Source organism: Hipposideros armiger, unplaced genomic scaffold (assembly GCF_001890085.2).
Source record: "Hipposideros armiger isolate ML-2016 unplaced genomic scaffold, ASM189008v1 scaffold_270, whole genome shotgun sequence".
NCBI lineage: Eukaryota > Metazoa > Chordata > Mammalia > Chiroptera > Hipposideridae > Hipposideros > Hipposideros armiger.
Genome location: NW_017731620.1, coordinates 1,792,947 through 1,816,811, shown reverse-complemented (window position 1 = coordinate 1,816,811; position 23,865 = coordinate 1,792,947). Strand labels below are relative to the sequence as shown.

The 23,865-nt window shown below is 40.7% G+C and overlaps 1 protein-coding gene across 1 annotated transcript in view; it reads left to right on the top strand.

The window, feature by feature from the left end:
* The window catches only part of SLC9A9 (solute carrier family 9 member A9), a 613,140-nt gene that overhangs the window by 157,872 nt on the left and 431,403 nt on the right, over positions 1 to 23,865 (top strand). The window contains exon 6 of the mRNA XM_019656952.1: positions 21,220 to 21,325. Coding sequence (XP_019512497.1) covers positions 21,220 to 21,325 — 106 coding nt within the window. The remainder of the gene's footprint in view (positions 1 to 21,219; positions 21,326 to 23,865) is intronic.

Sequence of the window (23,865 nt, the reverse complement as noted above, 5' to 3'; positions counted from 1 at the left end):
TGCAAACCTTATCTGGAGTGTTGGTCAAATAAAGCACCTATAAACAAATTTCTGTTTTAAGCATATGGTTTTAAACATATCCCAATGCCATCATCACACCTACCATATTCACAATAACTTTTGTGGTAGGCAAAATAATGATCCTCCAAAGGTATCAGGTCCTAATATCCAGAACCTGTGACTATGTGACCTATTGCAATATGGGCTTTGCAGATGTGATTAAAGTAAGGACCTTGTATTGTGGATATTACCCTGGATTATCTGGGTGGACCCAAGCTTATCACATGGGTCCCTAAAACTGTAGAACCTTTCCTGGCTGTGATCAGGGAAAGGTATGACTACGGAAGAAAGAGAAAGGAAGATACAATTTTGCTGATTATGACAATGGCAAAAAGGGGCTCTGAGACAAGGAATGTGGGTGGCCTCCACAAGTCAGAAAGGACAAGGAAACTGATTCTCTTCTAGAGTCTCCAGAAAGGAATACACTTTGATTTTATTTCAGTTAGACTCATATCAAACTTCTGACCTATAAAGTTATAAGGTAATACACTTGTGTTGTTTTTAGCCCAAGTTTATGTTAATTTGTTATAGCAACAATAGAAAACTAGTATAATTTTTAAATGTTATCAAATATATAGTTAGATTTAAATTTTCCAAAATGTCATAAAATTTTATAGCTGTTCTATTCGACCAGGCCAGACAATGTCTGCCCATTGATTTTGGATGATATAAGGAGTGATTTAAAATAATAAACTTGTGGGATACTTTTGCAAAAAGAGACTGAGTCATTTAATCTAACATCTTTATTGTACAAAAGAGCAAACTAAAGTTTAGAGGTAAATGACTTGTTCCTAAGACATTCTTGTCAAAAAATACACACACACACACACACACACACACACACGTACGTATTGTAACCACTCTAAAAAATTCATGATCAGTGGTGGGTTCTGGGCAAATGATGGCCTTAACTTGGTCTCTTGCCCTTTGTTACGCATTGTACTCGCTCTGATGGTGCCGCCTTGAGCTCTGCGCGGTCTCCAGAGCTAAGAGGTACTGAGCTTCTCCACCACGAGCAGCGTGAGCACCTCGATACCAGCTTCAGAGGTGTTTTTAGATGGAAACTGGAAAGCTGCAACTCCTCAGAAAGGGTTTGCGTTGTAGAAATGTGTGCATCTTGGTGATGGGAAGAGGGGAGTAGGTTGACCTGTGTGACCCTGGGTGTCTGAACGTGGTCCTTGATTACTGGGAAAGGGGGCCTTCCCCAGGTGCCTGGAGGGTAGCCCACCAACATGTACACCACTGGCTTAATTTCTGCCACTTACAGTACTGCCATTCTGGAGGGTAGGCCGACAGTCTTAAGCCCCAATAAGCCAAGAAAGAAAAATAAAAACACACTAAGACTTTCCAGGGGCTTGAGAGAGGAAAATCAGTCAGAAAACATGCACAGAATACATTCCTAAAGTAGTCAGAAGACAATTTGAACAACTTTATGAGAAATCTGTGGAGGAAAGGGGCAGATAAAATTCATGATTTTCCAAGTAAACAATTGAGTAGATAAATTAAAGAAGAGAATGATGCTGTTAAGACCTGCCCTCCACAGCAGATAACCATGTAGCCCATAATGTCAACAGTGTGAAGACCGAGACACCCTGCATTAGCCAATTGCTCAGATCAGGGTTTAGACCCCTACAGAGAAGCAGCAGTGGTAATCCACCAGCCTCAGGATTTGGAGGGAAACCAAATTACTAAGATTTTCAGCTCCTTATTCCCGGATCCTTTGCATTGCCCTGATATTATCCCTATGAATACAGGTCCTATAGTCTAGCCAGGGGTCAGCAAACTTTTGAGATGGAAGAGCTGTCAGGGGTCAGTAAACTGCAGCTTGCGAGCCACATGCAGCTCTTTGGGTACGTACATGTGGCTCTGAAGTAAAACTGAAAATGAAAATAAAACTATCATAGTTTTATTTATAAAATTTTTATAGGATATTATTCACATAATGCTGATTATGTAAAAATATATTTATGGCTTTCAAATAATTTTTAAATTGTTGTGAGGGACAGGATTGGCTCTTCCAGGAGTCGGCAAACTTTTGAGACAGAACGTGCCCAAAGAGCCGCATGTGGCTCGCGAGCCACAGTTTGCTGACCCCTGGTCTAGCAAGTTGTGTGTGCCTGGTGTAGAAAGTGGCTGAGCAATAACTTCTCCATGGAAATGCAAGTGAGCCAAAAAGGTGGCGCTTACACATTTTCTTCTAACGTGCCTTTTCACTGCTGTGTATAGCTGCCTTTGCTGGCGGCTGCTGCACACTTCCCCCCTCCGTGCCTCCATTCCATAAGCACCAGTCCAAAACGGCCTTCCTTTTCCCTGGGGAGTGCTCATGGCTTTTGTTGGTATTGTTCTTTTTGATAGTTCCGATGCTTTTTTTCTCCCAATACTTTTTCTATCATTTATTTTGGGGAGGAAGCAAGTAGCCTACAATAGTTCATCATCTTAGGGATGGGAAGAATGCTATAATAAAAATACCACTTTTCCCCACATTAATATAAAAATTTAAAGAAATTCCCACGAAAACCTAAAACTTCAAAAAATGGAACTGGATAAAATTATTTTAAAGTTTATAAAGTAGAATACAAGTTATGAGGCGAACTGCCTGATCAGATATAAGAATATGCTATTAAACTATTATAATCAAAGCAATATGATATTGGCCCAAGACTAGAGAGACCAGTGGAAAAGAATAGAGGATCCAGAAACAGAGCCCAGTGTAAATGAAAATCTGACAGAGGTGGTTTTTCAATTCAGTGGGAAAAGGATGGTTTATTTAACAAATGGTCCTTGCACGATTGACTGGCTATTCATTTAGAAGATGATAAATTACATATTTATCTAACCATTTATAAAAATATATTTAGAATAATTAAAATATAAATAAAAAAGATAAAGTAACTGGCAAAAATATCTGTAAATTTATATTTACAAATTAAAGATATGGAAATTCTTCTTAACAAAAAAAAAGAAAACCAGAATCTATAAATAAAGAACAGATATATTTAACTACATTAAAAAAAATAACATTCTTAAATGAGAAAAGATACCCTAAACAAAATCAATGAACAGACAGCACTTTAGGGGAAAGGAGTTTAAATATACAGGACAGTGTATTACTATTTCTCCAATACACAAAGAACACTTTTAAATGACCATCTGGCAATAAGTAACAGAAAAATGGGCAAAGACTAAGAAGAGTCAATTCATAGAAGGGCAAATGCACTACAAATGTGAAAAGTTGTTTAAACTCAGCAGAAGTCATAGAAATGTAAAATAAAGTAACAACATGGTATTTTACACCTAGCAGTTTGGCAACAATTACAATAGCAGTAACAGTCATTGCTGGCAGGGAGGCAGGGGAAAGTGGACTCTTACGTGTTTTAGTGGAAATTTAAATCATTAACAGACTTTTGGAAAGCAATTTGGCAACAGCTATTAGAATTTAAAATCCATGGCCCCTTTTGACCCCACCATCCAACTCCTGGGAGGCTGTCCCTGCACAAGTGAAAACACTGGTTCTTGAGGATATGTGGGCCTGGATGTTTATTGCAACATTTTTAAGTGGAGTGGAAAAGAAAAGCCAAGTTAGTTCTATCAATAAGGGGATTGTTGGATAGATTGTAGGACATCTATACATATCATGTAGTCATTAAAGAGGATAAATTAGTGCTCTTCCAGCTGACTTGAGAGTTTCCCCGGAGGCATTGCTGACTATGTAATGCAAGATGCAGAAGAGTATAAAATACAATTCAAAAATTTTAAAACAGCCTATATCCTCATGTATTTATGTATATATAGTTAATCCCCATGCCTGTGTGTGTGTGTGTGTGTGTGTGTGTGTGTATGTATGTAGCATGACTCATGGGGTATAACCATAGAAATGTTTTTTGTTTTTTTCTCCCACTGCTCCTTTAAAAGTGTTCGGTGGGGCTACTCCTTTTCTACCTGCTGGAATAAAACCTTGGTCTTTAAGTTGAAAATTTGAGCCTCAATGCCACATGAAACATGTCCAATCACATGCTATGTTACAGGTTTTCAATTTAAGACTTTCCCCGCCTCCCTTAGCCTTCTGCCCTTGGGAGAACAGGTGTGATAGGTATGTTCTCTCTCACGTGATGCATTTATCCCTTGCTGTATGTGGTTTCTGACTACGACAAGGTAGGGGAGGAGGTGAAGTAAGGAAATTTTTTATTTGATTGGTAATAAGCGACTATCAGAGTGGCTGGACAGCCACAGCCTGTTAGATGCCTCAGATGAGAGTCAAACAGTATTTCACTGTTTTCCCCAAAGTCCAGGTATCACGTCTTAAGCTGTCTGATGGTGTAGGCAAAGTCCCTTCCCATAGGCTTGAGCTGGGGGTCAGACACCACGCCCCCTCCCCCCCTTCCCCCGCCCACCTCCGCTCCATGTGGGAGGGCGAGATTCACAACTCACCAGCAGCAAAAGCACGCCCTTCACAAATGCTAACCCTAAGGCTGCAGTCTACACACCCTTTCATGTTCTTAACGTAGGTGAGCAGTTTAAGGGAATCCTGTAACTGGTTTTGGATAAATACTTTAAAATTGTGCATCTCACTGTGGAAAATATTATTTTTCTATGTTCCTCAGTTTAAACTTCTGCTTTAACATATGTTACAAATGTGTGTATGTGATTATCATACAGACGATTTTAGTATAATGAGATTTTGGTGGGACATGTTAACCTCAGCCTAAAAAAATCAGCGTGAGCCTACTTCACTCTCTATAATTCACCGTGTTTACTCAGAAATGCAAATATTTCTCTCATTAATTCTAATATTCATCAGGTCTCTGGACCAGCACCATTAGGATAGACAGGACACTTGTTAGAATTGCAGTTTTGGACTCCACCCCAGATGTACTGAAGCAAAATCTCTTGTGGAAAACTCCCAGATTGTAAAGTTGGGTTACCTGGGAGGAGGGAAAGTGTGAGTTTAGGAGAGGAAGTATGAGGAAAAGAAAGACATGCCAAAAAGAAAAAGGGCAGGGGGGAGGGGGAAAGACTATTAAAACAAACAACTAAACAAAGTGTATGCACAATGCAATGACAGTTATGCATTTATATGAAAGCACATCTGTGTATGTAAAAAAGAAAAGTTTAAAATTTCATAGAAGTGAAAAAATTAGACAATTTTTTATATCAGATTAGTGAAACACTATGAAGTGTAATGAGACAATCTTAACGGAAAATCTTCAAACCTAATATGATATTGTGAATGCCATGAATTAAGAAAAAAAAATTCAGTGACTTCATGTATTACATGTAAGTCACACATTTTGACTTCTCAGGCAGCTAATGTGTGCCAAGAATCCCAAGTGCTTGATGACGCCCTGAGACCTGGATATTGACTTTCAGAAGGAGACTACTGGCTCATGTTAATTGAATTTAGAAAATTCACTCTGCCATTATCCTGTCTGGAGCCTAAATTAAATGCATGGATGATAATTCATTTATTGAAATTAGAAGCCAAGAGGAATATAGATACAAAGTCAAAGTCTCTGCTTTGCTAATGTTTAGTTCAACCAGCCTCTACTTGACAAGCGTCGTAGCACCATGCTTTTTATTATTGGGAGTTGGGAGATCCGAGGTCTATTTTAGGTCCTGGTACTAACTCACAGGGTACACCAGGTGGCCACTTCACTTTCCTAGGCTTAGTTTTTTCATCTATTCCTCTAGAAATTAGGTAACTGCTGAGGTCACTTCCTGCTCTACATCACTGGTTCTCCAAGGTGAGCATACACAAAACCTACCTGAAGAGCTTGTTAAAATGCAGGCTACTTGGCTCCACCTCCAGAAATCCTGATTCAGCAGGTCTGGGGTGGGGTCCAAAACTGCAATTCCAGCAAATGTCCAGTTGAGGCTAATGGTGCTGCTCCAGAGACCTGATGAATGTAAGAACTGACGAGTGAAATATTTGCATTTCTAAATAAATGTAGTGAATTATAGAGAGTGAAGTAGGCTCAGTGCTGATGTTTTTAGGCTGAGGTAAATATCATTTCATGCTCTTGTAGGTCATGTATGTAATTTCAAGGGTGGCACATTTTACATTTTAGCATAATTGTAATAAAGATAAATTTCCCCCACCATACGTGTTCCTTCCTCAGAGACTGTGAACTGCAAAAGTCCTAATTCCCAGGACACTGCAGAAAAGCAGAAAGTGTTGCTAGGAAATCTCTGAGACTTCCACCTCAGGGAATAGTGACTCCCTCCCGAGATGCCACCAGCTTAGCTGTCTCCTGGCAGTCTCCATAAACCAGCTTTCCAGCATGTGCTACCTAAAATTACAGCTAGGCGTCGCTCTACTCCTGGGGCAAGTTGGACTCAAGGGGTGGTATAAACTGGGGCACTGGGGGATGTCACCAACTCCTGTTTGTGGGTTAAAGCATCTAAAAGAGCTCCTAGAAAATTCTCTGAATGAAAGGATCACAGTTAGGGATGGATCATCACCTTTCAATCCCAAGAGGAAGCGCCACTAAAAATGAGGTCAGGATAGGGCCGTCCAGTGAGCAAGTCATCCTGGATGTTGAAAGCGTCTGTTCATTTAGGCAAGATTAGTGTCACGGGTGAATGGAGCCTCACTTTGCATGTCCTTAAAATAGATACTGTAAAAATAAAATAAAACAGAAAGTGCCTTCGATTTCTTCAGTGAATTGCTATAAGATCAAATGAAATGCTGTATAGAAAATTATTTGTAAATTGCTAAGTGTTAATAAATAGAATACTACTGACAATGACTTTTAAGGAACGTTACTGGCTTTTTAGATAGTACCATCATCACCGTTTTATTTGTTTATAATTGAACATAAAATTGCCAGATAGCCATTCTTTTCTTAAGTAGCTGTGATGAAACAATTTTCCTCTCACGTTTTTTTACTTATCCACCCACTTCCATGCAAATCAGAAATGTAAAGAGTTTAAAAGGAAAAATTGAATGATACTTATCCTCATGTGGATTCTCTACCTTTTATATCTGTTGTACATTTAAATATTTAAAATTCAGAGTAGTTTTCCTATGCTTCCAGGTGCTACTCCTCCTGTAGTCATATCCAGCATGACAAAATGAAGTATAAGGGCTTGTATACTAACTTTTGGAATATATTAATCACAGTCCCCCTGATGGCATAATTGAGTGTGGGTGCTCTAGCCTTTTAGTCCCTGCTCGTGCACCCCTCCTTACTCCATCCTAACCCAACCACAGATTATAAAGCCAAATTCAGATCTGTGTTTGGGTTGGCATTTCAAACCAGTTCCACTGTTTCTCTAATAAAGGCTCCCTTTTTTCGTAAGTTGCCTGCCAGTCCACACCCTGAGTCACTGACTAGAGCTTGTCCCATGTTAAGCGTGCCTGCATTCACCGTTGCCCGTAACCATCCTCCGAATGCACGGACACAAAATACAGCTTCTCATCCTCAGAGAGCCAAGGGTGAGGTTCCCTGGCACAAATTCTCTAACCTGGCAAATGGCTATTATTGTCTCCTTGGCATAGTCAGACAGAGGCACAGGACAAATGTGTAGCATTGAATTTTCATCCTTTCTATTATTAACGCTTTAAGGAAATAAGAATCTTCCTAAATGAAAGGCGTTTTATACACCATACTTGCGAGTCATTATTTTCATTTCACATTGAAGTTGTGTGTGGGGGTGCGGGGGGGGTGGGAAGCCACCTACACCTTTTAAACTTGGCTGCAGTGTAACTATTCCAGAAGCACATGAACTATCTCACCTTTGATCATGTCGATCATCGGAAGACCCTTTCTATTTGGGGTTACTATGGTTACGGCTGCACGGGTGATGTGTGCGCCGCACTGGTGTTTTGATAAAAATAGGTATTAACTACCAGTCACAGCGCTTCTCATTTCACAGCAGTTCTTGCAGAAGAGCAGCATATTGAAAAAAAGAGATGGGGTGTGGGGGGGAGGGAGGAAAAGAAAGGCAAAAAAGCCTTGCCAAAGAAGCCTGAGGGAACATCTGCATAAGTAATGGTGATTGGTCATGTGTATCAAAACATTTTTTAATTAAATTCTTTTTAATTAAACAGGGCATTTTGTTGAATCCTTCTCTGTTACTTGCACCGAGCTTAGCCTTGAGGAAGATAGCTGATTAACAGACCCAAGAACCTATAATTAAAAGCAGAACTGTTATTTTTGGAGCAAAGCCTCTCCAGGAGGGTGACTTAATTGGGCTGTCTCTCATATTTTTTCATTTGTCATTGAACTCTCTGTTTAGAATTTTGATTTTTTTTTAACATGGGAGAAATGATTACTAACATTGTCATAATCAGGAAAATTTTTATTTTTTAGTTTGGTTTTCCTTCAGTCCCTTTGATCACACATTCTCTTCACTGTTGCTTTTCAATATTTAATTGTGGTCCTCATTATTTTCTTTTGTTTGGATTGTATCTTCCTTTTAAAGTCACATATATTGTTCTTTTTCATGTCTGGCCCTCTTTGCTTTTGCATTTCAGGGTTTTGAACTAAGTTTATCATTTCATATCACTGGTGTTATCAACAGTCTATGCAGAAATTCAAGAGAAAACTGAATAACTTTCTATTCACAGACAAAAACATAAGAAGTACGTAGTTTACAAAGCAGTTTCTTCAGTACAGGGGGTTGGCTTAGAGAACAAAGACAACATTCATTTAGCATCTGCTAAGCAGCCTTTGAGGAGACCGAGATGATTTCATTCCCATCTTCTGAAAAAAGAAACGCTCACACACAGTATAAGGTCCATTTTCTTGAATCATTTTACCCAGTTGTCTGTAGGGAAACTTGGGTGACTCTACTTTTAGTGTCTAATATTTGGTCCGATGTATTATATTAGTATTGCTGTGGGAGAAGGGAAGCAGTGAGGGAATGTTCGGGGTCTTTTCCTAGTTTTCATGGAATTCCAGGGGAAAACATGATGCTCTGAGGAAGTCAGAGGGTATTAGCCCGGCACACTCCGTACTGAGGGCAGAGGCTTCTAGAGCCTGCAGACAGAGCAGCCCCTTTCCCTGTGAATCTGTCTCAAAGCTGCATACAGTGCCACTTAGCAACACCTGACTGGTCTATCCAATTCCATGTTTGACACACCAGGATAGCATCACTGTAAAAGCCTAACATAAACCCGGGTCTATACAATACCACATATAAACCCAGATCCTATTCTTGAGCAAATTTACTCAGAAATAAAAATAACAGCTTGGATTTATATTAAGTATCTCTGTCAAAGAACTCAAATAGCTCCCACACACAACATTTCAGTAATTTTCACATTGTTTTCTAGGGTAGAGAATATCTATTTCTTAGGTGAAATAATTGTGGAGCAGGGAAATTTGGGGATTTTCTCAAAATGTTATAGTAAGTCAATGGAACAGCGATACAAACTCCAGGATTTCTATTTCCTTAGATACCTAGACTATTTTTTGCAAGACACTAACACTATGTGACCAAAATATATTATTGACTTTAGATAAATTTCAACCAGCTCTAAAAATCAGTAACAAACTTAATTCTATCCCTCAAAACAACAGTGCACTTGAGTCAGTATTTAGAAGCCACCCAAAACCATTGCTTGGCAGCAAATTAAAAGCTCCACATGAATTTCCTACCTGGAGAGTTTGTGTATTGTCATCTAGTGATAACAACCATTGCCTAAGTGTGTCTACATATCTCATCAAACTTATCACCTCAGCCTGTCAATTATCTCTATTTTAAGAAACTGAGGTTCTAAACTTAGGGGTTTATTTCAGTTTCTGAGGTTTATAAGTTGCAAAGATGGGAGACAAAGCTTTTCTAATATTTTTCGTCCTATACCACTGCTATTTCTCAAAATAGCACAGTGGTATGCCAACTGGGCTTAGCAAAAAATGAAACCCAATGGTCAAGTTCTTATTTTATTATTGGTTTCATTTAGCAAACATTTATTTAGCACCTGCTATGTACGAGGCACTGTAGGAGTGATGGGCAGTGGGGGAGGGGCGGGCAAGGGGGATGTTAAACCAGACACAAATCCTTCATTTAAGAAGCTCCAGTCTTAAGGGGGATGTAGATACAACAACTTGCAGTAAGTTTAATAGATAAGACAGAGGTAGACCAGGCAGCTTTGTAAGCACAGATGAAGGGCCCCATGGGCCCCTGGACTCTGGTGGGAAGAGGCTTCTGGGAAGCCCCTCTCACCTCAAGTCAATACTTCCCCTGATTAAAGAAGGTAACATGTCAGATAGATGAATCATGTTTCTCCCCTATGAGAGATGCCCTGTGAGTAGGGGGTTTCATTCCCTTCCTGGGCCAAAGACAACACGACCTACTCAACATTACCAAGAACACCCCTGGGGGTTCCTGGCCTGATAATCCTGAGGGTCAAGGTCAAGGCCAGAGCACCAGTCCTTTCTATCATGACAGTTCTCCACTTACACAGGGAAGAGTCAAACTCATGATCTTTCGTCTTGGACACTGTTTGCACTTGCTGCTCTGCAGCCCTGATCCCAGTTCTGCACCTGGGCTCAATGAGCGGAATTAGGAAAGCATTAACACTCCACATCTGGAGTCAACAATTTAGAGTTTGGGTCTGAGAGCCATAGAATTTCAGCTTTGGAAGGACCTTTAAAACAAACTCGCTCAATCATTTTAGAGGGGGACCCTGAGACTCAGAAAGAGAGTAAATGCACACTGCATAGGAATGAAGTGTTCTCTCCAAATGCTGAATTTCAAGGGGTAATTTGTGAGAAAGGGAGAGAGGCAGAGAAGACTTTTCATCACTTCTCTGCTTGATAATATCTATTTTTCCCCCTGGAAGTCATTTTCGAGTGTCAAAGGGGAAACACAGGTAGAAGCTGTCATTCATTTCATAATGGACAAACACTCTGATGGTGTTGACAACATGAATAATAACAGTAATAGTAACTGCCATTAATTAAATGACAATATGCCAGACACTTTACATAAATTATCCCACTTACCTCGTTCTCTAAAATCCTATGAGGGAGGGAATATTTTTAGCTCCAATTTGCTGATGAAGCTTACTGAAAGCTTAGTGAGGTTAAGTCACTGGCTCAAGATCACCAAGTTTATCACATCCCAGCTGGTGTCTAAACACAGGTTAGTTTCACATCATAGTCAAGTTTCCAACTATTATCCCTACTTGGGAACAGAGCTGTGAATAGCACCATTTTGGCCCAAAGGTCTCACTTCAGAAATTGGGAGCCTCGTTATGGAAAGCCAGCTCCACAGAACAAAATTGGAGAAGATAATAGATAACAGCCAACTATTATAAATGCTTCAGCATATTGAAAGTGGATAAAGCAAGACTGCAGGTGTTCTGAGAATGGGATTTTAAGAGCACACTGAAAATCTGTTTGAAGCAATTCAGCAGCCCTGGGGACAGCTGGGAAACAGCTGTGGCTGACAGACCTCTCTGGCTCACTGCTTTGGGGACAGAATGGCTCTGTTTAAATGGAAACAGTTCATTCTCAGCAGTGCTCACAGACAGACCTGCAGGACGGGAGTTTTGAAAGTCGGTGGCTAGCCCATTCATTCCATTCATTTCATTCCATACATTCCAAAGAAGATGTTGCCCATTGTGGCAAGTTGGCTTCATAAATTTCTTAGAGTATTTCCTTGGATGGAAGGATGTCTGGCTCCCTATAGAGCTCAGCTTGGCTGGTTGAGGTCAAAACCATGGGGCGGTGGGGCACCATGAGGGTCAAATTTAAGATGCTACTCACTTTCAGGGTCATGCACGTGCAGAACCACCCTGATGTGAGTGCCTCCTTAGGGTGACATGCCTAAGAAAGCAAGGAGGCCACCCACTAGCAGTCCAGATGGGTTGGGTCCCTTGCTCTGCAAAGCCTCCTCACAGAGGCCCCTGGGTTAGGCTTCCTCCTTCTAGAACACAGCCAGGAAAGACAGGGACTCACCTTTTACCTGGGTACTAGATAAAAAAAAACACTGTGTTGTTCAGTTTACTATTTTGAACTGAAATGGAGACAGCTTTTTATAACTACTGCTATCAGGTCTGTGAGTGGGCAAAAAAGTGACTGATCACAATAGAAGAATATAAGAGAGGCAGGAGCTGCTCTGATCCTCAAGGAGTTAGTCACATGGTGTGTGACCTTCAAGTTCTATTCATTCATTCATTCACTCATTCATTCACTCATTCAATCAACAGATTTAATACTTGTTGGCCAAAACTATCAAAGGCACTGATAAATACATTGATGAACAACCAATGGCAGTGATGATCAACTTTTCATCCATGAGGAATCATTTCTTTTAAAAAGTTAAAATACTTACCACTTCTCGGGTGGGGGGGGTGGGGGGGGCAGCAGCCAGGGGTTAAAATGCTGCTTTGCTTTCACAAAAGAAAGTGCATTTATCTGCAACTGACCTTATGCATTCTTATATTATTTTCCAGTCCAGAAAGGATTACTGTGGAGAGCTAAAATTTCAGATATGACAAAGCAAGTTCATGCTACAATATCTGATGTAATATAGCACCTCTGGAACGAGTTTCTTTTTCTTTTCTTGACTGACCTTGTAAACTACTGGACTGCAAAATGTAGCTTGCCTGTTAATATTATATTCTCTAAAGCCAGAGAATTTTCCATTGCAAATAAGATAAATCACACTTTTTAACACAAACAAAAAGCTTCTGGTTGTGTTGATGCCATTCATTGAGACAGGTAATTCAAGGACATCAGCAACCGATTGACTGGGGCTGGTTCAAGGGTGGGGGGCCTGTAAAATATCCACACCCAGTCCAGGCACACGGTTGGTGCTTAGTAAGTGTTTGTTTCAGGAGAATAACATCAGGGGCGTTGTCTTGGAAGTGGCTGAATTTGGGAGTCTGTAGAGGAGGAAGAAGGGATGGGCTGGAGACTGATGACTGGGTGTGGCTAAGATTGCCCAGGAAGAGTTTGTGGAGTGAGGAGGGGACTGAGGAGGGAGTCCTGGGCAGTGTCAGTATTAACAGGACCTCTTCACAAAGGGAGAGAAAGAGAGGCTAGAGGTTACAGGGAAAGTAGGAGAGGCTAGTCTCCCCAAGATGCAGGAGGAGAGCACTGGAAGGGTCCACAGGAAGCACCATGTCACACAGAGTGAGGAAGTCCCATGGGGGTTGGGGGGTCGTCACATATGGCTTCTTGGACCATGAAAAGAGACTCCAAGTTCCATGCTTTATCTCATTAAGTTTTGCCATTTTTTAAAAAAATGACCTTCTATCCTTTCTCATTCTAAAAATAATGAATGCATGCTTATTGTAGAAAATTCATAAAATATAAAACAATTCAAAGAAAAAAAATGGCCATTGCTTGCTTTTCTCAAATGTCGCTTAGTGGCTTTTGGTGTGCTCTCCTCAGACTGGGCTGGCCCAGTTGTGCCAACCTGCCATCCTGGCTTGGACTTTGTCATTCCCATCTCAGCACCAGCTCCTCCTAAGGGACTGTGCTCAACAGTGTAGCACGGATAAGATAAACACTGGAAAACAAAGTGATTGGATGGGCTGTAAAATAATGCATTCTGAGTAAATGAGTGATCTGCTGTGTGGAATGATTGAACCAAGGGTGACACACATGGATAATTAATCAGCACGGAGGGCCCATAGGCACACATATTCACACACCCACAGTTTTCTCCTCGGTCCAGGAGTTTCCTTGCTAAACATGACCCAAAACATGGATTTGTGCCAGTGACTTCTTTTTTGCCAGTGGTGGGGTAGGGGCCAGGAGGACTGTGCTTAGGAGGGGTCGCCGTAGCCATCCCTACTGAATAATAAAAAGCCAAATGCCGGGGGCTTCGCCTGCTACCATTTTGTAGTGCCTCCTGCGAGGGGAGCAGAGGATATTCCTTTGTTGGAGCTGCTGTAACAAATTACCACAAACTCTGCAGTTTAAAGCAACACAAATTTATTATATCACAATTCTGTAGGTCGGCAGTCCAGGTTGGTTCTACTGGGTTCTCTACTCTGGTCTCACAATGCCAAATTTAAAGTACTGATTGACAGCTTTTATTGAGAAGCTCTAGGAAGAATCTGCTTCCAGGCTCATTCAGGTTGTTGGCAGAAACCAGGTCTTTGCTGTGTAGGACTGGGGTCCGTTTCCTTGCTGGCTGAAAGCTGCCAGCCCTTGGCACGTAGAGGTCTTTCTCTGGCCCTGAAGTGCGCCTCCTACATCTCTATCAGCAACGGTGCGGGAAATCCTTCTCCCACTGGAACCTACCTAACTGCCCCTTTTTAAGTCTCTTTCCTGCCTTCTCTTCAGCTGCATCTCTCTGACTCTCAGCAAAGAAATTGATCTGCTTTTAAGAGCTCATGTAATTAGGTTGGACCCACCCAAATAATCCAACATACAATGGCCTGTTTTAAGGTAACCTTAGTTACATCTGCAAAACCCTTTTTGCATGTAACATAACATATGAAGAGCTTCTAGGCATCCATGCATGGATTTCATTGGAAGTGCGAGGGGTGGGGGGCGGGGACATTTTTCAGCCTACCACACAGACTGATGAGCGTAATGAGTGGATGCACACAATTCCTTTCTTCCTGTCTTTCCCCCGCTTTCTCTCACACAGATCCAACATTGACTTTCCTCAATATTCCCCTTGTTCACCCTTAGCAGCTTTGCTAATCTGCTTAGAAAGCAGGAGTATTCACTGCACACTTTGAAACATTTCTGTAATGTCCCTCCTGGCCTTCATCCACGGGCTGGGAAAGGATGGGATAAAGACATCTGTAAAGACATCTGACAAATTTCTTTGTGAAGCCCACTTACTTTATGTGCTCCATGATCAGGACTAACCCATCCAAACTTCAGCTGCTTTGGACTTCCCTGAGCTTTTCTTTGAATTTATTTCATGATGTGTAAGCAAACCCTGGTCTACCATGCTCATTTTTAAAGCGGCAAAATGCTTAGGTCATCATCCTGATTGGAGAATGGTTGTAGGACAGAGTGAGTCATCTTCACTCAGGTACTGGGCACACTGCAGATTCCCCATTAAACAGCACCATGGCTCATTAAATCCCATTGGTGAGAAAATTGGGTCTTTGTTAAATGTTTATGTTCTGTGCTAATGTTAAATGTAGGCTATTCCTGTTGCAGGTATCTTAGGGGAAATTTTTAAGCATTAGCTAATGTGCCAGCAGATTTCATCTTATAAATTCCCAAATATGGGATCTGGAAAACATTCCCCCCCCCGGATTTATTCTCAGGTTTCTCGCTTTCCAGTCTATATATATCTTATTTATTTTTCTATATTTAATGTCAAACCTCATGATTTTCTGATTACCTTTTTATGCCCTCGGTGAGTGCCAAGGACTATGCTTCTGGTTTTTAAGCAGAAGAGGAAGTAGATTATTTTGGAACAGCATTCAGCCATGTATGAAGTCAAGGAAAGAGTGTGTGATTGTCAATGTTTTTATTATGCATTCATTTATTGAAGAAACACTCTCTGTCTACAAAGCACTTACATTCTAAGAAAGGACTTACATACAAACACTAATGACAGAAATGTGATTCCAGAAATTTGTGAGTGGAGTTCATACGAAAAAAATCATTTTCTCATTTAAGAGCTATTATAAATCCTCTACATGTATGCCAAAAGAATCAGCGGTTTATTGCATGGCAAAAGTACTAAGATCTAAGGAGTCTTTCTCCTTAGTATTAAGATCTAAGGAGTTTAACAAGAGAATTAAGCCCTACAGAAAATGATTTGAGGGACTATTTGATCATTTCTCTCAAAGATGATCCTTAACTAGTATTATTGATGCATAAGATATAAGTTAATTCATTACATACAACAAATGCCTTAGGACAATGGTTCTCATGCTTTTTGGTGTTACAACCACTTTATAACTCTTCAAAATTAGGAAAGACCCCCATGGAGTTTTTGTTTATATGTCTTATACTATCAATATTTACCATATTAGAAGTTAAAAAGTTTAGACATATTTTATTAATTTATTTAAAACAACAACCATAAATCATTTACATGCTAAATAACATATTTTTATGAAAAATAAATTTATTTCCAAAAAAAAATGTTACTGAGAAGAGTGACATTGTTTTACATTTTTGCAAATCTCTTTAATGTGTGGTACAGTAGAAGACAGCTGAATTCTCACATCTGCTTCAGCTTTTGGCACTATCACACATCATATAACCTTTGGAAAATTCCACTGTACACAGACGAAAGAATAAGAATAAAAAATGCAAGTAATATTTTTATATTGTTCTGCAAATGATTTTGACCTTGGGGATCTTCCAGGATAAGTCTCAGGAACCCCAAGTTTCCCTGGACCATATTTTGAAGCCATTGCTTTGGGGCTTTAGGGCTTGTTCCTCCCAGGAATGGACCCCCGGTGAGGAGGGCTGCAATAGTACGCTTGTATATCGTATTTTTTCCACTACTAACTCCATACCAAAATGATATATCATATTGATGGTCAAAATAAAATTGGAATGCTTTAGGTTTACATCATTCATGATGTTTTGTGTAATTTCTAATTTAGAATGACCTCAACAAAGTAACATCTAGTGATTAGCTTTCTAGATCTGGCATTATTTCTCTGACCTATTTCAGAAGGGTTAGGTTTTCCAGTTGTATTGCTGGAATGAAATTGGTAGAGCTTGACTAGCAAAATTAATCCATTCTGTTTCTGAGTCTTCACTGAGAAGGTTTAGGCTGAAAATAATTCCAGTATTCCAGCCTGTAACAGGATGCCTCAACTTTTTTGAAGCCTCTCCTTGAAATCTTACTATGTACGATATTCAGAAAAGTGGAAAAAGTTACAGGACAATTTCCTCCTCTATTTTCCCTCTGAGAAAAAGAAAACACATTGGAAACACGCTACCTCATTTATGAGGATACCAGGGTTCTCCAGCAGTCAGTCCTGACATGATTCCGCTGCATAAGCCTAAGACATTTTTGATTCTCCATATGTTGTGGACAAGTGTCAAACATTCTAGCCTGCATGGAACACCACAGAGAGCGCTGTCTGGGGAGAGCATGTTGACAAGACTTAGAAAAACAGGGTGAGAATAAACGGTGTTGTCCATAGACCCAGGCAGGTCTTGTGCCAGGTTATTGAGAGCTGCCACATTAAACTATCATTTGAAATTTAAATTCCTTGTAACAACACCAGGAAAATATGGGTCAGAGAGCTGCTAATGGAGACTTTAGGGAAGGGACTATCACTAAATCATCTTGATGACTTAGAAGTGACTGAAAAAAACATTAGGAGAATGGGCAGTTAAAAAGCTAGCAGAAAAAAAAAGGCAAAACATTTTTAAGAGTCAACACATTGAAGTACTGATGGGGCCAAGCAGTCATTATCTGTATTTTTATCTCCAAGTATGGTTATTACATTTGGGCTTTATACCCCATAGGCTATTGTTGTTTCCTCTCTCCATCCCTTATCACCAGCCTCTCAGGAGTGCAGTCTAAACCGTTGCCTCATCATTCATTTCCCCCCAGCCCTTGCTGTTTGACTAAAACTACTTCCTCAGATCTCTCCAACGATGCAACGGCATTTCTCAATCATCTACTGCTCTTACAGGGAGGTGTGTGTGTGTGTGTGTGTGTGTGTGTGTGTGTGTGTGTGTTCATTTATTTGAGCATGAGGTTATATGGGTTCATATTCCTTACTACCAATTTGAGAGACGAAGTGGATTCATCTCTAGCTAAAAAACCAGGTAGGAAGAGGGTGAGGGTGTGTGGAGCAGGAGTCCCAAGCCCCAGGTGGAGTTTCAGAACCTGCCACTAAGAGATGAGTGGATTTAAAGTCTGATGAAGGCAAAAATGGCCAAATCTCTGATTAAGTCAGAAGTCTAAGAAATCAGATTTTGTCTTCTCCCCTTGTTATCCACTTGGTATCTAGAATGTTCTCCTCATATTCTCACAGGAAGGCTAATCTAAATAGGCATTGCTTTTTAGCCTAGCCATGGGCTGGGATTGTCCTTACAAACTCAGCAGGGTGTGGGCAGAGCTGGTGCGAGCATGTCCACGGCTGGTCCAAGAGATTCTCTCCTGGGATGTTGCCATAGAAAATCCTGGACAGTGTGTGTAAGATTGAACCCTGCCAGCAAGCTAATTAAGTGAGGTTTTTTAGTTTCAAATTTAGCAGCAAAAGTGGGTGGCTGATTTCCTGACTCACCTCTTCACATCATCTGTGGTTCCAGCAAACACGCCCTCTCATAGGACACATTCCTGGCTTCATTTCGAAGCTATTCCATGTCTTCACAGGGTAGATAGGAATGTGCAAAGTAATAGCTTTCTTTTTGTGTGGGATAATGTTTATGAAGTGGCGTTCAGTTCTTTGTGCCAAAGTAATTGTGGGAATGTTAGAACAGTTTTCAGCAAAACTGAATATTCAATTAAAAGCCTTTCCTTCCAACGGCCCAAAGCTCTCACCGGAAAGAAACAGAGTATACATCCCAGCACAGAATGGACTCCATAACAGGGAGGTGGGCAAAGAAACCAGGCCCTTACACCCCTATCTGTGAGCCTAGGAAACCTCTCTGGGAGTGCAGATGAGCTCTAAGCCATCTTTAGAGCTTGAAAATACAAATAAGCAACTACAAAGACTAAAGTCAACAACAGAGCTGCCATGATAGAATTCTCTAGGTTAAGGATAACTTTAGTTTTATTCCACAAGATCCTGGCAAAAGGAAAATCAGGTTAATTGACTGCCCCCTGCCCCACACCACCCAACTGAAGCTGCTGTGTTTTGATTTGATGCAAGGTCTTGACTCTCCAAAAACGAGAAAGAGATTACTTAGCAGTGGTCATTTCTACCCCTCCCACTACCTGCAAAGGCTAAGAGCTGTAACAAATGTGAACAACAACGCATCAGTAGAAAGCCCATCTCTGCCATTTTGCCTGGCATGAGTAAGGACCTATTCAGTGAGAACAACGAAATTGATTCTTTGCCTAATAAAATGGGTCTGGCTAATTGTCATGCCAATTCATGACATTTTATTTTCATTGTCTCTGCTACCCCAAATCTACTTGTTGAGCTTAGTGTTCCTTCTTCTAGGATAATTTTTAGTAAATAAAATATACTTACAGGAATTCAGGATGAGTATGGTTTCCAGCCAACTTGTTCATACTTTGGATCAAGTTTGGCATGTATTTTTCATGCTTTTTTTTTTCTCCACTCACCCCTTAGTTGTAAGTGTCCCTTAAGGATCTCTCAGGAACTCTCTTCTCTTTCCATATACTTTGCCCAGGTAACCTCAGCCGCTCTTGTAGCTTTGTGTTCCATTTATATGTTTATAACATCCAAATTCTTTCTTCTGCCTTAACTCTCTATAGTTCCAGGCTTTTACTTTTGGCATTTCTTAATGAAATTTACACTTCAAATTCCACCTGGCTATTTAAGTCAGTTTATCCAAAACCAAACTTAACTAGATTGTCCTATCTACAAACTAATTTCTCTTATACAGCCCTGTCTACCAATTGCCCAGGATTGAAACCTAGTGTCACTCTTTGCTGTCTCTTAAGCACTAAGATCCACAAATTTTCCATCCTAAATATCTTGAGGCTACTATGTCCTCTACTTTACCCTACTTGACATTACTTTCTGTTCATTCACGCACTAAAAGCTTATTATATTCTAGCACTGTGCTAAGGGCAAGTGACACACAGAGAGGATGAGAACCAACAAATAAGTCTAAAACAAAGCATTGTGTCATTGACCTATCAGAAGTCAGGTTGTTGGATGTGCAGGATTTGGGGAGCCTGAATTGAGGACTCTTGCTGTCTTGGTTCAACTTATCTCTTACCAAGACATTTGGGGAAGCCTCCAGCCACACAGCCATCCTGCTCTCGGCCCTGCTGCCTGAGCTTTATTTTCAAAGTTCAAATCGGATAGTGTCACTCTTCTGACTGAAATTCCCTTCCATGGCTCCCCAAAGCAACAGGACATGCAACAAACTTCTCAACCCCACTTACAAAACTTTCAAACACAACATTTCCCCCTATAACATCCTTTTATACAATGTAGTTATTAACTTCTCAGTCCATGAAATAGGAAAGAAAAGAACAGGAATTAAGATGCCCACTCTGCCTTAAAAATTTGCCATCAGTATCATTTCCAACCACCCTCCTCCCTCTTTGGCAATCAACCCAATGGACCATTTTCCTAACGATTGCTGGTCACACTTTGCATAACTGTTTCAAATATCAAGATCCTGAATACTTTTGGTGAACACAGGTAATCAGTGTATGATTATTTACTGTCATGATGTATGCCCAGATGCTCCACACAAAGTATTGGCATATCGTAGCCATGCAGCAGACCACCGGAAACCAGTCTTAGGTCTTCTTCTTAAGAACATTGAGTCCATCTTTACAGATGAGTGTGGTCTCAGGAGAGTGAAAGCCAGGTGCCAACTACCTCTCCCTTCACAGGACTAGGCCACTGCAAAAACATTCATTTATTCATTCGTTCATTCGTTCATTCATTCACTTAGTCATTCATGCATCAAATACTTTACTGAACATTTGTCATGTACCCTGTGTTGCAAAAATGTACCCGATGACCAGGGAACTCACAATCTCTTCTGTCCCGGGACTGGATCCAATGATCCAAATGCTGGAATCAAAAAGGGCTGAGCCACACTTTGCAAAACTGTTTCAAATATCATGACCTCCTTGGTGAGGGATAAGGTCTAGGAAAATACTTGAGATGCTTCTAAAGATTGAATAAAGTTCTTTTTGTAGCGAGAAGTCTGTGTGTGTGTGTGTGTGTGTGTGTGTGTGTGTAGGAATGGGGAGAATGGTAGCACATGATGAGAAAGAAATTGCTGCCCTGGTAAAGAAAACCAAAACACAAAGGTAGTTTAAAAATGACACAATTTGTTTGGGAAATGATGGTAAGTTCAGTGTGGCTCGGGGGAGGCGGCAAAGGACAGGCAGAGGGTGCAGATTACAGGAGACGTGTACTAAGGAGCTCACACTTTCTTTGTAAGTCAGGGACCCAGAGAAATCTCTAAACAGGGAGGTCATCAATCAGATTTTCTTTTTTTTTTTTTTTGAATAAAGGTCCTGTGTGGGTATAGAGGATGGATTTGAGATGAGTATGTAATCTAACGCCATTTAGAGGTGAGCACAGCCCAGGACAGGTGCACAGCTGTGTCCGAGCTAACTCCACATTCTGTGTTTTTTTCCTAGTGACTGTGCTGGCCATCTTCCACGAGCTGCACGTTGACCCCGACCTGTACACACTCTTATTTGGGGAGAGTGTGCTGAACGATGCAGTGGCCATAGTCCTTACATAGTAAGTACCAGAATTTGATTGATTTTCCTTTGACCCTATAAAGTACACTTCTACTTGGTGATAATTCCTAGTGGCTTTAATAGTATCTTTTGTCTTATGTCCTAGAGATACAAGCAATTACTGGTTTTTAAGGAATTGTTACCACAGAAAATCTCCAAGAGTGGGTACAATTCATTAGGCAGCTAATTTCTGAAACTATTAATGGGTTTCATGTTTCCAGCCTATTATAAGATACTACCCAGAGGGTAACATTGATTTATTTTTTTCTAGGTGCATATATTTAGCTGATTCACTTAGGGTTCCTAAAATGCACATAAGTGAGCTTTCTTCATTTCAAATCAATATCATTTCATTTTTTCCTTATACAAGTCATTTTCTAGATAATAGAGTAATAGAAACCATTGTATTTATAGTAAGTTTGGCAAACTGGAAATAGAACTTGAGAGTCAGAATACTGTTTTCATTTCTCAGTACAAATGCAATGCGTTACAGGAACACACACATCTTTAAATCATCACTTGACAAGTGAAACTGATGGAATTTCAGCTAAGAGCTAATGCAATTTTCCCTTCATCCTGGAAGAATTTTCTTTGCCATGAGAACTAGTGCTCTTTCCTCACTTGCTCTTCAAACACTCACCACTTATATTTGATAAGTGCCACTTCGGTGGCTCTCACTATGTCAGAGGCCTCCTTTGGGTTTTAGATTAAGACCAACATTTTGGGCAACTGTCAAATACCTTAAAGGAAAGTATTGGGTCCTCGGGAAAGTCATGATGTATTTTCCTATGTTTTCCAATGCAAAAATGCATCATGACTTTCCGAAGACCCAATAGCTCTCTGATAATTGAATGTGACAACAAGATTCAATTCAGGGTGTTAATTACTTCAAATGCATTTGAGAATGTACTGTGAAGTAACAAAGGCTTTTCAAAAGTCAGCTCTCACAGTGGGGCATTGGAAACAAGGGAGCAGCGCTACTCTTTTTTCTGCCACCTGATATTTCTTAAGGCGGCACCCCCAAAGTTGCCACTGAATTCACTTGAACACTTTCAAGCGAGAGTCTCCAAATAAACTTATATTTCACCTGGCCACCGACAAGTGCCTATCCTGCATGACAGGAAAATATCAGCAAGAGCAAATTAAGAGCAGCAGCCATGGCAGATTCACAAATGCTAAAGGATGCTTTTAAAGAAACCCCACGAACAGTTAATTAGGATGTCAGGAATCCCTGTCCAAGAAATACAAATATTAAAGGAACATTTGGAGTAAAAAATTTTTTTAATCTTTCAAGTCCTTCACTTTCACTTCCTGAGCTGCCAAGGTGTAAGGGGCGAAGAAGAGCAAAACCCCTGAAGCAAAAGTGGGTTGGGAGAGCATCACGCAGCTACACCGGAGGGACAGTTGGCCTTTCCACTTACGGCACTTCTGTTCTCAGTAGTTTTCTGTTAACATTGCAGACTCTAAGGATAGATGTTGATGCTGTTGGAGCACAAGCCTGGGGGCCCTTTAAAACAGTCTATTTAGTATCACCTCAGGTCCATACGGAGGTATTGCTGGAAGTGCCTTTTCTACTCCACTACTCATGCGAGATCTCTTCCTTCCTAAGCAGGCGACACTTACCATATTAGCCAAAAATCTTGTGCTCCCCAGCTTTGGCAATTCAGGGATTGTGTAGAAGAATCCTAAAGAAGCCCATCTTTGAAACAAAAATCTTAAATTAGGAATACTTGACATGCACGAAAACATCTGCACATTTGAATCTGTGGGCCTTTTCTTCCACTAGTGCGTTTGGACCCCAACAGAACCTCCCTCCCATGAGTGGGTGAACCTGTGCTGTGCGGGGCCCGGACTGTGTGCCCTGGAGCTGGCCGGTGCTGACCCCGTCTTCCACTTAGTGCAGCGTCCCACGTGCGGCGTCCCACGTGCCGCGGTCTCCCCTTTTCTTGCTTGCTCACTTGCTTCTTAAACTTAGTTTACAGAACATTTGAGAATCTCTTTTCATACATCTACTTACATATACATATTTCCTCTCCTTTTAGTGCCCCATCCTGACACTCTCTTGCATCTATTTTTTAGTTCCCTTGGGAAAACCCTATTTAAAAAGCATTCACATGTTTTTCAGGAGTTTCAGACTACAAGTTCAAATATTTGTCTCTCCTTTTCTCTTCCTTCACACTAAACCACCCATCGCACCCTGACACAAGTCTGGCTGGTCCCTTCATGCTTTTGCACATACAGTTCATTCCTACCAGCTTCTGTTGCGGTCTTATCAAGCCTTCCCGGGACCACTTTCCCTGTCTCCTCCCTCAGGCTCGCTAGCTAACGTGCTGAACCCCTACGTCATCATGCACTGTACCTCCATCAATTTCTTTCCAGCACAGCAGCGCGATCTCAGGTTTACATGTGTATTTGCCTTTTTAGGTAGTAACTTTATGAAGAGAGAGTCTATTAAATGCATATTAAAAGAACAAATGAAAACCTCTTTTGTGGTTTTCCTTTTTAGTTCCATGTCTGAGGGTTTTAAACTTTTTTTTCTAT